Source organism: Podarcis filfolensis (genome assembly GCF_964270895.1).
Source record: "Podarcis filfolensis genome assembly, chromosome: 3".
In the NCBI taxonomy this organism is placed as follows: Eukaryota; Metazoa; Chordata; class Lepidosauria; order Squamata; family Lacertidae; genus Podarcis; species Podarcis filfolensis.
Window position 1 is genome coordinate 1,976,275 of NC_139606.1, and position 15,535 is coordinate 1,991,809.

Below are 15,535 nucleotides of genomic sequence, written 5' to 3' on the forward strand. Positions count from 1 at the left end.
TATATATTAGAGGTTTCAGCACAATCTTCCTACAAATCACTTCAGAGGCTTTTATCAGTGGCATCTAGGAAAAGCATTTACCAGGTTCTCTCTCCCTGCCTGCCCCCTCACACCCACCCACCCACCCCCAGCACCAGATTTAGGGCAGCATGGGAGGTTCTTCTCCCCAGGGAGCAAAGCCGGGGGGGGAGGCAAAATTATATATATATACACAGAGCTTTTTTCGGGGGGGGGGACGCAGGAGGACGCATACCCCTAAACATCTAACAGGAGAAGAAACTAAAAGAAAATTAAAAATTTGTTTCTTCTCTAGTATGGAGAATCATCAGTTCCATTGCTACCCCTGATGGCAGCCTCATTTTCTATCCCGGTGGTTCCTGAGTCTCAGACAGAAGTGAGTGTTTAATGTGTGAAGTAGGAGTTGGAAGTAGGAGGGAAGATGTTAGTGCACACAACCTCATGCCAATGTGGAACTTACTCTGAGCTGTGAACTGTGTAATACGAGGTAATGCATGTTCTTTGTACTTTTGTCCATTTGCTGTATTTATTTTTCCTGATTTGAACTACAAAATGGTGATTTTCTTGAGTCAAAATGAGAGTACCCCTAAACATTTTTTTTTAGAAAAAAGCACTGTGTATATATAAGCTGCGCCCACAAATAAGCCGCTCCCTTAAAATTCGGCAGGCACTCACACCCATTCTGTTTTGCCGTATGTCTGTTCCAGCAGCGATATTGTAAAAGCCATTTTTTGTAAGGTTGCGAATTTAAACCACACTTCACGGTCGGAATTTGGGGGGAAAGTGTGGCTTATATTCGGGCCAATACAGTATATATTTAAAAACCTATATTTATACAGGTGCCTACTCAAAGCACCAGCAGGAACTATTGTGAAAATAAGAAGTATTAAGGTGGGGCACTAAATTTTGTTCTTGTTTAGGGCACCCTATTACCAAAGTCCACCTCAACCAATACCATGTGCCCTCATTTACCTCTAGTGCAACACCATGCTATAAACAAAGTACACTGCTCTGTCACATTATACAAGTGAAAGCTCTATCTGCATGCTATACAAAGATCAGGAAAATGTTCAGGGCACAGGTCAGCATATTTTGACACCTCAGTTCTGGCTGTTTATACCACCCTTCCACCCACATGGTGCCCTCCAGGCCTTTTGGTCTACAGCTCCCATCATCCCTGATCATTGGCTATGCTGGCAGGAGGTGATGGGAACTGCAGCCCAAAATATCTGGAGGGCATCTGGATGTTGCAGCAGGAAGGTATCTATTGCATATATATAAGGCACAAACCACAGTAGCATCTTTATGCAGTCAGCACTGAATTGAGTCACCCAAGTTAACTGGTGCAAGTATGAATACCTGACCATGGGCAGACATGTGATTTATTGGGGTTTTTTTTAAAAAAAAAAAAAACAACCCTGTCCTATTTGTCTAACGGATATATTCTTCATACATATTGCCTGTGCCCATGCATTTCAAGATTTCTTTTGGAGGCTACCTTCAAAACACTTCAGAACCGAGCAGAAAAGCATATATTAATTGCAATGGAATATAATGCTTGCCTCTGTGCATTACAAATCCAACATCAGTGTAATTTAACAGTGATCAAAAGTACAATAAAAACTTCACCCTTTCCTATCAGCGCTCTCTGCGAATGAAAAGTATTAAAAAGAACTGACACGGTTCTTGAGAATGTTGGCAGATGTACAAGAGAAAAAAGGACTCCCTGAGAGAAAGTCTGCTTTTCCAAGGCTCTATCTCAACTTACTATCTGCAAGCTGCATCATGTAGAGCCAAGACAGAGAACAATAATAATCACATCTGAGGCACAGATCTTTCGCAGTTTATGAAGAAAGATTGCAGATTGCATAGTAGGCTGCTGGTGAGTTCAAATAACTGGATTCTGCTACCCTCCAAAAAGGGGTGGGGAAGCAACCTTCAATAACTTTTTCAATCACCTTGTAACAAGTGTCCAGTAAAAATATTACCTGGAGGAATCCAAAATTCCATGGACTGTTTGTTTGTCCATTGAATTTTGAGCAAAGTATAGAACTTTACTAAACACTAAAGCTATTCGACAACAGTAGAATGCATGGCATATTACAGCCATCATCAAAACTGAAACTACTGGATTTCCAAGAAACCTACAGCTGAAAAAGTCATTGTTTGTTAGAGGAGGGGAATCCAGCAGACTGAATTTACTTTGTCAAATTTCTCCACAGCTTTAATAATGTCTTGTTTTCCATTTACAAACACAGCACCATTTCCTGCACTGTGTGAAATGTACAGTCCATTCTCTGGAGAATCATCAACATCATTTATTTATTTATTTATTTATACCCCGCCCACTCTGGGCGGCTCCCAACAGAACATTAAAAATGTGGTTAAAACATCAAACATTAAAAACTTCCCTAAACAGGGCTGCTTTCAGATGTCTTCTAAAAGTCAGTTGTTTATTTCCTTGACATCTGATGGGAGGGCGTTCCACAGGGCGGGCGCCACTACCGAGAAGGCCCTCTGCCTGGTTCCCTGTAACCTCACTTCTTGCATTGAGGGAACCGCCAGAAGGCCCTCGGCGCTGGACCTCAGTGTCCAGGCTGAACGATGGGGGTGGAGATGCTCCTTCAGGTATACTGGGCCGAGGTCGTTTAGGGCTTTAAAGGTCAGCACCAACACTTTGGATTGTGCTCAGAAACGTACTAGAAGCCAATGTAGGTCTTTCAGGACCAGTGTTATATGCTCTTGGTGGCCACTCCCAGTCACCAGCCTAGCTGCTGCATTCTGGATTTATGCATCCTTCTGTCTGTGCACGATTTTCAACTGAGGGTTAAGTGTATGGCTATTGACAAACGCTAAGGGAAAGGGCTTGGTCCTGAGGAAATGGTTGGATTGATTCAATTTACATTCCCTGTACATATACCTGATCCCTATGTGCCACTTTTAGATTTTTTAAGTTATCCACTGCTGGGACAATAAATGCCTTGGGATGTCCCACTGTGGAAAAAATGAGTAAAATTTTTGCAACTATAACTGAGTACTGTAAAGTATGCACAAGAAATCAAAGTGGAAGGGAAAAGCACTCTACCTTTCCTAAAGTGAGAAGGGTGTGAGCATGTTAGCAGAAAATTAAAAACATTCCTGATTTAGATCTGGGTGGTACTTAACTGATGTGTGAACCTTCTAATAATACAGCCTCTGTTTCTCCTGGCAAATCCAGCATCTTCTGGGCAAACACTTCCTAATTCATCCAGCAGGAGTCCAGCACAATCTCCCACAGGAAAAAGGAAGTGCCCGGCTCCCCCATTTTTCCATCTTTAGACGCTAACCCATAGCCCATCCTTTCTGTCACTCTTTCAAGGCCCTTTCATCCTTGTTACTCAGTGAATCCAGATACCGTATTTTTCGCTCTATAAGACGCACCCGACCAAAAGACACACCTAATTTTTAGAGGAGGAAAACAAGAAACAAGAAAGCAATGCAAAACCTCTTCAGCGAAGAGGGAGTGCTTCTCCCTCTTCGCTCAGGAGGCTTTGCGGGGCTATCCCTGAATCCAGGAGAGCAAGAGGGATTGGTGCGCACTGATCCCTCCTGCTCTTCTGGCTTCAGCGATAGCTGCGCAGCCTGCATTCGCTCCATAAGACGCACAGACATTTCCCCTTACTTTTTAGGAGGGGAAAAGTGCGTCTTATAGAGCGAAAAATATGGTAATTCCCTATGTGAAGTATGTACGTTTTGACAATTTCCAAACAGAACTTTAAATCTTATACTTTGGACAGACATACTCAACTGCAAAAAGAAACTTCCCACAACTTCTTCTTTTTTTTAATCTAGTGCATCAAAAGTAACAGCATAATGCAAACACCCAATTTCTATCGGTGTATATATATATATATCAGTTGAAATAGCTTTAGAAGCTGTAAGTAAGGGAAAGATGTCTAGTACTGGAAGTTTGAAACATATTAAAGGAAACATGGGGGGGGGCAGCTAAACCACCACTTTCTTTCATTCTGAAAAGGGTAGCTCAAATGTCCCCCCAAAAGACCCTGCCTGATGTTTTTGAGGGTATAATTGACCCTGATCATCAATTAGATGCAACCAACGTTTGTGGTTAAGCTGGTTATTAGCTGAGAGATTTGGAAGATAACTTTGTATGGCTAGGGATATTTTACTAAAGTGGGGAGTTGCTGTATTGTCTCTTACAGTCTGAGATGCTTTGTCACCAGTGGGGTTTAAGGTGTCACGCAATAAGGAGAGTGTATGTTATTGGGGAACGCTCTTGCAAGTAGCAGTGGACTGCTATGGCTAAGAGTGAGGTGACCAGAGGGGGTTGATTGTTAATGGAGAACTGACAAAAATATCAACAGGGATTCTAAATTCGGTGAAAAAGTGAGTGCCCACTGACTTCATAAACAAATAAGTTTGGGACAGAGCCATTATTGTTAGAGTTATCCAACACCCCTTTAAAATCCCCTTGAGGGTTAACCATAGGGAATAGAGGGCTCCTTTTTGTGGGATATGTATGGATCTATACCAAGCAGCCACATCCATATGGATAAATGGCAGTTGTGAGGAGGCTGCTCCAGGTTTGTGGAGAGGCAAAGCGTGTGCGGCTTGTAGTTCAATGAAGCTGTTTGTGGTAAAGGTCCCGGAGCAGCGAAAGAGGCAGGAAAGTTGAGGGACGGGAAGGCTGCCGCCGGCGAGGAAGAATCTCTCAAGGAAACGGGACAGGGGACCAGAGAGAGCCAGAGCGGGGCGCGCCCCGGGCGGAGGGACCAAGACCCCGGCAGGGCCGACCTCCCTTCGCCCCGTCGAGGTTTCGCTTTCTACCCCGCGGGGCCAGGAAGGCTTCCCCGGGCGCTCACGGGGGGCCCCGCGGCTGCTCTCGGTCCGAGGGGAGAGGCGCGTCTGCGGCGGCGGCGACCGAGAGGAGCAGCTCCGCCAGGTGAAAGAAGCACCTGAGGAGGAGGAGGAGGAGAAGGTCCGGCGGGAAGCCAGGCGAGGGCCGGGCCGGGCCGGGCAGCGGGGCCCGGGGCCCGGGGCGGGCGAGGGCGTCTCGCCGGCTGCTCTTACCTTGAACGCCACCGGGAGCGTCTTGTTGCAGCGCCAGTGCGAGGGCAGCACGGAGCACAGGAAGTTGGGGCTGTCGGTGCGCACCAGCTCGGCCGGGTGGTCGGCGATGATCTCCACCATGGTGCGGTTGTCGTGCGGGCGCAGCCGGGGCACCGTCGCCGCCGCCTCCTGGTGCTGCTGCTGCTGCTGCGGGTGCTGCGGGTGCTGCTGCTGCTGGGCGGCCGCCGCCGCCGCCGCCACCACCACGGGGCTCACGTCGCTCATCTTGCCGGGCTGCAGGCTGCTGGAAGGCGGGCTGAACCTCCGGCTGGTGCTGGGATCTACGGGAATACGCATCACAACAGCCACAAGTTAGCGCGTTTGGCAGGGGGCTCGGGGAGGGGGCGCTGGTCCGTCGAGGCGGCGTCGGAGCGGGACTGGGACGGAGGAGAGCGGGAGGAGAGCCGGCCGGGGCCAGCAAGGCGGGAGGGGGACGGGGCAAGCCGGGCGGCGAGGGCGGAGAAGGGCTGCTGTGCTGCCAGGGAGACCCTGGCGGGGCGGGGGGTCCCCGGGCTGCGCTCCGAGCGCCGAGCCTCCCGGCAGTGGCGAGTCTCTCGCTTCCTCGCGGCGCTCCAAGTCTCTCGGCTCGCTCGGCCACCTCTGGCACCCGCCTCTTCGGCGATCGCTACACGTTTGTGGTCCCCCCCCCCCGCGCGCGCCCGCCGCTGCCGCTTTATTTCTTCCTTGGCGGGGCGGGGGTGGGCAGGGGGGTGTGATCGGGGTCTCTCGGCGAGGAGGGGAAGGAGCGGCCAGAGATCTCCTTCTGGATCGCCCAGCGCGCCCGGGGCGGGGGGGGCACCTCGGCGGGCACAGGCTCGCTCCCCTCCCGGGAGGTCTTCCCCCGCCGGCCCCCCTCCGGCCGGATCAGACTCGAGATGCCAGAGCTGCTCGCGTTTTCCGGTTACTGGTTGTTTTGTCGCTTCTGCCGCGGGGGGGGGGGCGGGGGGGGCGGCTCTGCGGCGAAAAGCGTCTTCGCTCGGCCCGCGGAAGCCGCGCGCTCTCCGGGTGCGGAGACGCGGCAGTCAAAACAATCCCGCGGCGGGCAGCGGCTGCAGACAGCGGCCGGGAGGAGCGAGGCTTCCTCGACTTCCGACTCCCGGGAAGGAAGCGGGGCAGGATGAGCCGGGGGGGGCTGGCCGGGGCGCGGGGAGGCAAACAAGTGGCGGGGGGGGGGCAGATAAAACTTCAGACTTCGTCAGAGTTTTTTTTGGTTAAGAAACAACTCCGCGGGGGCGTCCCGGGGAGAATCGCCCTGGGAGCAGCTTTGGCACCGCAGGGGGGAGTCGGGGGTTGCTTTGGGGCTCCTGGAATGGTGGGGAGGGCAAAGCGGGGCTTCAAATGACCCGGTTTCGCGGCACTGATCCACGCGCGCGCGCAGAGACGGAGCCGAGCCGCCCCGACGCGGACGGGAGGCGGCAGCACGTGGCGGCGCGGCGCGTCCTCCGGCTCCAGCCGCCTTCAAAACAAACACCGCAACGTGCGCCTGGGCCGCCGCCGCCGCCGCAGAAAGGGGGGGGGGTCCTCGGGCTGCGGCTGCTTCGGAAGCGCCAAAGCCGGGCCCCCCCGGACAAGGGCTGAGGGCAAAAACAAGAGCTGCGCTTGGGGGGGCACGGTCCTCCCAGTGAATACTTTACATTATAGACATTTCCGCGCAGCAACTTTGTTATTCACCAAACTGCAGACCCGAAAAGCCCTTGCTAAGGACCCCCCCCCCGCCGACACCCAGCGCCTCCTCCCGCGCCCTCCAAGGAGTTCATGATGCCCTGCCTTCAAAAAGAAACAGCCTTGCAGAAGAGGGGCTGGCTTTGCTTGCTGTCTTTTGCACACAAGTGGCAGCAAATTTGGTTTTTCTTAAAAACGCCCGACGTCCCCGGGGGGCCGAAACGCCGCCTCCCCGCGCAGAGAGCCCTCTCTCAGCTGGCCCTCGGCTTGCGGCTGCTGCCCCCGAGCTGCCCGGCGAAGAAGACCTGGCAAGCGCCAGCCCGCTTCATCCTCCAGCGGCTCCTTTGCGGGAGCAGCCCTCTGGTCCTTCTCCCGAGGAAGTGTCCCTGAGCAGAAGACGGGTTTCGCTTTGGTTTCTTCTTTCGTCTTCAGCTATACCTGTTCTCTCCCCCCCCCCAACACCTCCCTGTCTCCCGGAGGCATTTTAAGCAGACAAAGCTTGTGTCGGGGCGGGGGGGGGCATTCCCCGGTCTCTCTTTCGGTCTCGGGGGGGAGGCCATGGCGCTGCCGGCCGAGGGGCAGATGGTGGCGGAGCTGCATTGAAACAAAAAGCAACCAACGAAAGCGCCGCTCCGAGTCCTGGACCCCCACCAAAAGCAGCCCAGGTCGGACTAGGCATTGAACGGGCGACGTTTCCCACCTAGAACGTAAAAGATTGAGGAAGCAGTAACGCCTGTTGTTGGTTTCTTATACTGGGAGTAACTGGGTTGTGGCTCTTGCTAGCTTTTGATTTAGGACATCCCAACCAAAGGCAAAAAAATAAATAAAATAGTGAAACTGCACACACAACTAACAATATAAATTTCTTAATGGCAGGAAGTGTGTATCTGAAGAAGTGTGCATGCACACGAAAGCTCATACCAAGAACTAACTTAGTTGGTCTTTAAGGTGCTACTGGAAGGAAATTTTTTTTTTGTTTTAATGACAGGAAGATAGGTTAGCTCTTAGCAAACCACCTTGTACTCTAAAACATTATCTGCCGAGTAAAAAATAATGTTTAGGTGTTTAAAGAAGCTTTTGGAAATGACCAGCACAGAGCTACTTAAAATAGACAACACTCAATTTTAAAGTGGAAATAAAAAATTTCCACCAAGTGCTTCCACAAAGATAGGCTTTTGGCAAAACTGATCTTCTCTCTTCTTTTTTATAAAAGCCTCTCTGCTGATCACTTTTCCCAATTAATAGTAACTTGTGGGATCCCAGAAGGCGATACAACTCTTAAGCATTAGTATTATGATTATCTTGACTAAAAAGTAGCTGTAGGTTAGAGCCTAACTATTTTTACTTGGATTCCAATGGGATTTGCTCCTATGTAAAGAATGCATAGGACTGTAGCTGTAATATTGATGGAAACAAATACAGTAAAGGCTGTATGGCTTTTACATATACTGTATGCTAGAGTTTACATCACCAGAGCCACAGACATGGCTGTGTAGATCCTTGAGCTTTTTTCTGCTGTTTCTTCATAAATTAACTGCACCAAAGATGTAAAAGAGATCAGAGAGCCATAAAAAGTTATAGGAAAGTGGACAGCAGGAAACTAACAATGATTCCGGTTGCAGGTGGTGGTCGTGCTGGTTCTGAAGAGTGAAATCTAGGGCCCTAGAGCCACAAAAAACTGCCGGGGTTGGCTATCTTGGCATAGTTGCAGCTGCTCATTTTATTATTTTATAATTTGGTATTAATTTATTCCCCCCCCTTTCTACAACAAAACATATTCTTAAGCAAATGTGATTCTGTACAGGATAGTGAATTGAGTTAAAATGTGAACTGCACATGCTCAGAGTTCATTTTTTAAATCAGGTTTGGCAATCTGTTTTAGTTTTTTATCTAACATACCAGGAATGTATCTAAATGGGTGGGGCTGTAAGACTATTCAGGGGTCTAAAATTACCTAGCATTATCCCTGGTTAGAATCCGGGCAAAGCTGGAAGCACTTCTAAATCTCACTGATTTCAAGGGAAAGAAGCACGTGGTTAGCAAGGTACTCGATTGTACCCGGGATAGATTAGCTTCAGTGTATAAAATAAAATAGTTTAACCAAGTTTAACACAATATTAAATAAAATGATAAGTGTAAATAGAGACTGTAACTGTGTAACATGAATGCTATTTCTTTAAACTGACAAACTTTGTTCAAATATAAAAGTAAACATCTCTAAACCTACTGTCAGAGTGGTGTTCTATTTTGGGTGTTTCTGTAGTGGTCAGTGCTGTAGAATCATAAAATGGGCAAAAGCAAAACTTTTATCTCAGCAAGGGAAAGGGATTCTCACCGTATTTATTTGTGTGCAATTATCTAGAACCAATACTACTTTTATTCCAAATTTCACCCGTATAACATGTTTTAACAACCATGTGCTGGTTGAATGGGGGCCAAGCATAAATTATGTTTGTTAAATATATCTGATTCTCCATAAAAATGAGTAAAGTATAAATGGAAAATATGTTTGATTTTATGAGCATGTTTTTATTGGTATTCCTAGCAATTTCTTAAATTACTGGTATAATCAAATGATACAGTTGCATTTTCCCCATACCAAGCACACATAACAACAATTTTAATTAAGTCATGAGTTGCCAAGTTAATTTGGTTACCTGTCCAGATCTTGACATTTCTCAAATATAGACTATGATTCAGAAGTTAAAGAATTGTGTATTTGATGGAAATGGTGTGGAATCACTTGAACTATATAATCATTTGGTTATCAGACACAATAGGCCATGATACAATACTACAAACATTGTGAGAGTCTGGTTTTTGATCCTGCCCCACTGATTTATGATCTGGGGGCAACAAGAGATTCATTTATCACTATCCTAAAATGTGAAACAAAACTAAGCACCTTTAAAGTCCAACTTGTATCAACTGTAGGTGAATTAAGTGTATGTTTAACTTGGTCATTGAAATCAGCAGAATTTTTTTTTTTTGCTTTGTTTGAATGATACCCATAATTACCTAGCATCAAACAATGGGTTTTGATAATGGAGAAAGATATTAAATATTCAAATGACATTTCAGCACAGCAAAAGGCAACCAAAATTATCAGGGAGCTGGAGCAACTCCATCATAAGGAAAGGGGCTGGGAGGGGGGCTTTATTGTTTAGAATGAAGATGAGGAAGTGGGGACATGATAGAAATGTATAGGATGATGCATGGCTTGGAGAAAGTGCATGAAGAGTCCATATTTTTCTCCCTCATAACACTAGGACCTAATTAAGTGGAATGGTGGGAGATTCAGACAAAAAGAAAGTACCTCTTCACAGAGTGCATAGTTAAACTGACCTCCCCTCCACCAAGTCTGGCCTTAAAGGGAATTGGACAAAATATGGTGGAGACGGCTACCAGTGGATACTAGTCCTGACAGCTGTACCTGCCTCTGAACTCAAGCCACAGGGAAAGAGGGATGGGGGAAGGAGTTTGTGTCCTGCTTGTGGACTTCCCATAGGCATATGATTGGACACTGAGGGACTGGACAGGCCCTTGATCTGATCCAGTCAGGCGCTACTTACGCTCTTATGAATGTCAACAACATTCTCTCACAGATTTTCCAGTCAAACAATGGGATGGATCAGTGGTTCACCAAAGAGTGTTGGATTTAGAGCAGAAAGATCACGGTCTAAATCCACACTCAGCCTTGAAGCTCCTTGAATGACCATGGACCATGAACCACCACACATTCTAATTTACGTATCAGGATTACTCTGAGGAGAAAAGTTGACAACCACCAGTGCCTACAGCTTCTTGGAGTATGAGAGGGATTTGCAAGCCTCCCATTGAGGTGATAGTGTTGAGGTTGCCTTTTCCAGAAACCACATGCTCTGCTGTTGAACAAAAGTATAGGAGCGGAGACCTAGTAGCAAGGGGGAAATGCATTCACAGACATATTCACTTCGCGTGGACTTGGGTGAAGGCTTAGCACTGAAAATAACTTCCAGGGATGACCCTTCTCTTAAAAGTAATGCCCTAGGAATATCCCCTCGATGAGGACTGCCATCTTCCCCCACCCAGAGACGACTGCTGCTGCTGCTGCTACAGAAGCAAAGAGAGCGGCAAAGACTACTGCAGGGACCAGGTCCTTGGGCAGGCAGGCAAAGTGGGAACAGCTGCTGCCGCAGCCGGGTGTGGTCCAGCAGCTGAGGCAGCATTATAAAGCCTGCCTGTCTTCAGGGGTGAGACAAGGACGAGGGCCAGCCCTCCTGTGTTAACGTTATTAAGTAATTATTTAAATGTTTTTAGGTGTTTCAAATAGTCTGTGGTGTTTTGAATTTTGATTTTGTTTTTTTGTTTTTGTTGGGAGGTGGGATGGACGTTTTGTTGGGGCTGGGGAATGGTTTAATTTTAGCATGATTGTAAATTATTATTATTGGTTGTTTGTTTGGTGTGTTGTTGTTTTGTTTGTTTGTTTGCTTCTACTGTTCTATTGGTTTGTTGTATGGTTTGTGTTCTGATCTGAAGGGGAGAGGGTCAGGGCTGCCTGGGGCCCTAGCCAACAGAATGGCTGGGGCAAGTTCCACGGGGTGTGTGTGTGGATGCACTGGGACACCTGATCTCAGTGATCACGGGCAGGAGGAAGAGCTACACTAAGACCAGACCATGTCATTACTGAGGAGGCAGGCTTAGTCATTGTTTGAGGACTATCCCTGCCTCCGGGTCTGGGCTTGACCAGAAGAAGAGAAGAAGAAGAGTTTGGATTTGATACACCGCCTTTCACTCCCTTTAAGGAGTCTCAAAGCGGCTAACATTCTCCTTTCCCTTCCTCCCCCACAACAAACACTCTGTGAGGTGAGTGGGGCTGAGAGACTTCAAAGAAGTGTGACTGGCCCAAGGTCACCCAGCAGCTGCAGGTGGAGGAGCGGAGACGCGAACCCGGTTCCCCAGATTACGAGTCTATCACTCTTAACCACTACACCACACTGGAATCAACCACACGACCTTAAGGTGCTGCTGTGCAATGCCAGGTCAATGATTCACATGACGGCTGTCATCCACGACTTGATTGTGGATGGAGGACTTGACCTGGCATGTGTGACAGAGACTTGGTTGGATGAAGCAGATGGGCCTGTTCTTGCCGCTGCTTGTCCACCAGGTTTCTCTTAAGCACAGCCACCCAGGTCATGTGGGGGGGGGGGTTTGCAGTTATTTTTAGGAAGTCACTAGCTTACACTAGGCCTCCTATTGGGAAGACCCAGTTTTTTGAGTGCATGTTCTGGAAGTTGGACAATAGGGGCAGTACAGGATTCCTTTGGGTGTACCAACCTCCCTGCTGCACCAAGGATTGCCTGTTTGATCTGCTTCAAGTCGTGGCGGATGTTCCCATGGAGACATCTAGTTTGGTTGTCCTAAGGGATTTTAACATCAGTGCCAACACAACCTTACAAGGGGCCGCTCAGGACTTCGTGGAAAGCATGGCCTCCATGGGGCTGTCCCTGAATGAGTTTGGCCCAACTCATGGTCACGGACATGCCTTTGACCTGGTGTTCACCTCTATGGATGTGAGTGATCTGACACTAAGTAAAAGTGAAACAAAAGAAGTGCCATGGTCAGATCACTTCCTGGTGCAATTGGACTTCTCTGCAACTCTTCCCCTCTGCAGGGAGGTAGGACCAATTCGGATTGTCTGCTCCCATCACTTAATGGATCCAAATGGTTTCCAGAGAGTGGTAGGGGATGTTTTATCCCATGTTGATGGCCTTTTAGCTGGTGGCCCGCTGGAATGCGGAGTTAACCAGGGCTATCAATTGTCTGGCTCTGAAGCATCCTCTCTGATTGCATGGAGCCAGGACAGCCCCATGGTTTTCCCTGGAGCTGAGGGTGATGAAACAATCACTGAGACGCCTAGAGCGCTGGTGGCAGAAAACTCATTCTGAATCGGACCAAGTGGCGATAGCGATGGTGAAGAGAACCTTGTTCACCACCTCCATTGCATCTGCAGAAAACAGCAGCAGCAGACTCTTTCAGGTCATTTGCAATCTTACAGAACCACCTTCGCCATTGGGGCCTGGTAAGGACTCCCAAGATCTGCTGCAATGATTTTGCAAAGTTTTTTGCAGATAAAGTCGCTCAGATTTGGAAAGAGGTAGACTCCACTGTGGGAGCAGGGCCGGGGCAGGAAAGTGCTAGAGTCCTGTCTAGTCAAGTTGCATGGGATCTATTGCAATCTGTTACCTCCAAATATGTGGACAGGCTGCTTGGACGTGTGAAACCGACCACCTGTCTCCTTGATCCTTGCCCATCCTGGCTCATAAAAGCGAACCAAGAAGGGCTGGGCGATGGGCTCTGCGGGGTGGTGAATGCTTTTCTCTGTGAGGGAGCCTTCCCAGACCCATTGAAATAGGCGGTTATTAAGCTACTACTTAATATATATATATATTTAGACTCAGCCAATATGACCAACTATTGCCCAGTCTCAAATCTTCCATTCTTGGGCGAGGTGATTGAGCAGGTGGTTGCTGAACAACTCCAGGCACACCTGCAGGATGCGGACCGTTTGGATCCCTTCCAGTCGGGATTCAGGCCTCATCATTGGACTGAAACTGCCTTGGTTGCACTGGTCTATGAACTTCAGCAGGCTAGGGACAAGGGTGAAAGCTGTCTCCTAGTTCTGCTGGATCTTTCAGCGGCCTTTGATGCCATCGACCATGACATCCTTCTGGACTGTCTTGAGGGGCTGGGAGCTGGGGGCACTGTTATACAGTGGTTCCGCTCCTTCCTCCTGGGCTGTGTTCAGAAAGTGGGGGGGGGATGAGTGTTCAGACCTTTGGGCTCTCACTTGTGGGGTGCCTCAGGGCTCAGTTCTCTCCCCCACGCTTTTTAACATCTATATGTAGCTGCTGGGAGAGATAATCATATACCATATAACGCCGGTCCCAGTATGTTTCCGAGCACAGTTCAAAGTGTTGGTGCTGACCTTTAAAGCCCTAAACAGCCTCGGCCCAGTATACCTGAAGGAGCGTCTCTGTCTACATCATCCAGCCTGAACACCGAGGTCCAGCTCTGAGGGCCTTCTGGTGGTTCCCTCACAGTGAGAAGCAAGATTACAGGCAGTGTTAGAAACCGAGATATGAAAGCTGTCTGTGAAACTGAGATATGAAAGCCAGTGTGGTGTAGTGGTTAAGAGCGATAGACTCGTAATCTGGGGAACCGGGTTCGCGTCTCCGCTCCTCCACATGCAGCTGCTGGGTGACCTTGGGTCAGTCACACTTCTCTGAAGTCTCTCAGCCCCACTCACCTCACAGAGTGTTTGTTGTGGGGGAGGAAGGGAAAGGAGATTGTTAGCTGCTTTGAGACTCCTTAGGGTAGTGATAAAGCGGGATATCAAATCCAAACTCCTCTTCTTCTTCTTCTTCTTCTTCTTCTTCTTCTTCTTCTTCTTCTTCTGTACAGTATGTAACTGAAGGGCCATACCATTACAAGCCTTTCTATCACATCACAAGGATTCTCTGCAATACTGCCAAAGACAAACTATTTCTTCCCAAATTTCAATAAAAGAAAAGTAGATGAACTGTCAAAGGTAGTTATCACACCCCTTTTATTCAGTAACTTCCTTTACGGGTTCTATACTGGTTTTACATCTGTTGAGCAAGGAGAGTGCCATGCCTCAGCTGGAGGATAATCTGGACCACCCTCCCTGTTACTGAGCGAAGCTCAAGACCTGACTGGATCTGAGGATGAGGAGGAGTCAGGATTCTCAGATCAGATGGCCTGGAGGTCATCCCTTGCTCAGCCTCAGAAGTGGACGCTGATTGGCCCCTGAGCCCCTGTGAGTGACAGCGCCATAACCAGCAGGTGGAAACCCAACCAACAGCACCACCTCCTCCTGTTTAGGGTTTGCGGTTTCTCTGTCAGATAGCTAGTTAAGCTTCAGCCAAGTTAAGGGAACACTCCCCTAGCATTCAGCCGTCCTGGCTGTTCCCAGGCAATGAGGCTTCATGGTTTAAAAGGAGCCAGGCTCCCTGCAATGTGTCATTGTCTGCACAATTGTGGTGCAAGGTTGTGGGAGTTGTGTGGTGAGATGGAATTGCTCCTTCTTTTCTACTGTACAGGCAGCACACAGCCCCAGGAGTCATGGATGTTGGAATGTTTTCTGTCTGTTTCGCTTTGGCACCCTTTGTCAACTGTGGTGTCCCTTTGCTGCAAGGAATGGATGCAATGGCAACTGTGCTACACATACTTCACACTTGCACAAGTGGCTCCCTGGCATTGTGGGACAAGAGGATCGGGTTACTTTAGCGAGAAAAAAGGGGAACTAAGTGCTTAAAAAAAATACCGCAACAAAATAATAATAAATTGTTAGGGGTTGTGTCCAACTCGGTTATACTCGGAGCAAGCCCACTGAAAGTCATGAATTTAAGGTATTCATGCCCATTGGTTTAAATCTATCTATTTAAATACACACACACACACACACACACACACTACTTGATTGAAATATAACCTCTAGGCTGTTTACAAAAAATATTAAAATTATCAATTAAGAATGGGTCTACTCTGAGTTGAACTTAGTTGGCTACAATTCATGGCTTTCAAAACATTGCAGAGCTGGACTTCTCTTGCTTCCTCTGCTTCTGAGCTGGGCTAGAGAATGTCTAGCATTGCACAAGATCCTTTGGAGCCCCAAACAGATGAAACAAAGAATTAATACAGACGCTGCTGTGACTCCCTGTCCCTCAAATTCCCTTTACAA

At 48.3% G+C, this 15,535-nt stretch overlaps 1 protein-coding gene across 10 annotated transcripts in view; it reads right to left on the reverse strand.

Moving 5' to 3' along the window:
• RUNX2 (RUNX family transcription factor 2) overlaps positions 1-15,535 on the reverse strand; it is a gene marked incomplete at its 5' end in the record, with an annotated part of 237,289 nt that overhangs the window by 156,343 nt on the left and 65,411 nt on the right. For 9 of the 10 annotated variants that reach the window (XM_083606551.1, XM_083606549.1, XM_083606546.1 and 6 more), the window contains one exon: positions 5,089-5,408. In XM_083606551.1, coding sequence (XP_083462677.1) covers positions 5,089-5,408 — 320 coding nt within the window. Of the gene's footprint in view, positions 1-5,088; positions 5,425-15,535 lie in introns of those variants that run through there. The other variant, XM_083606547.1, reaches the window with a different exon arrangement.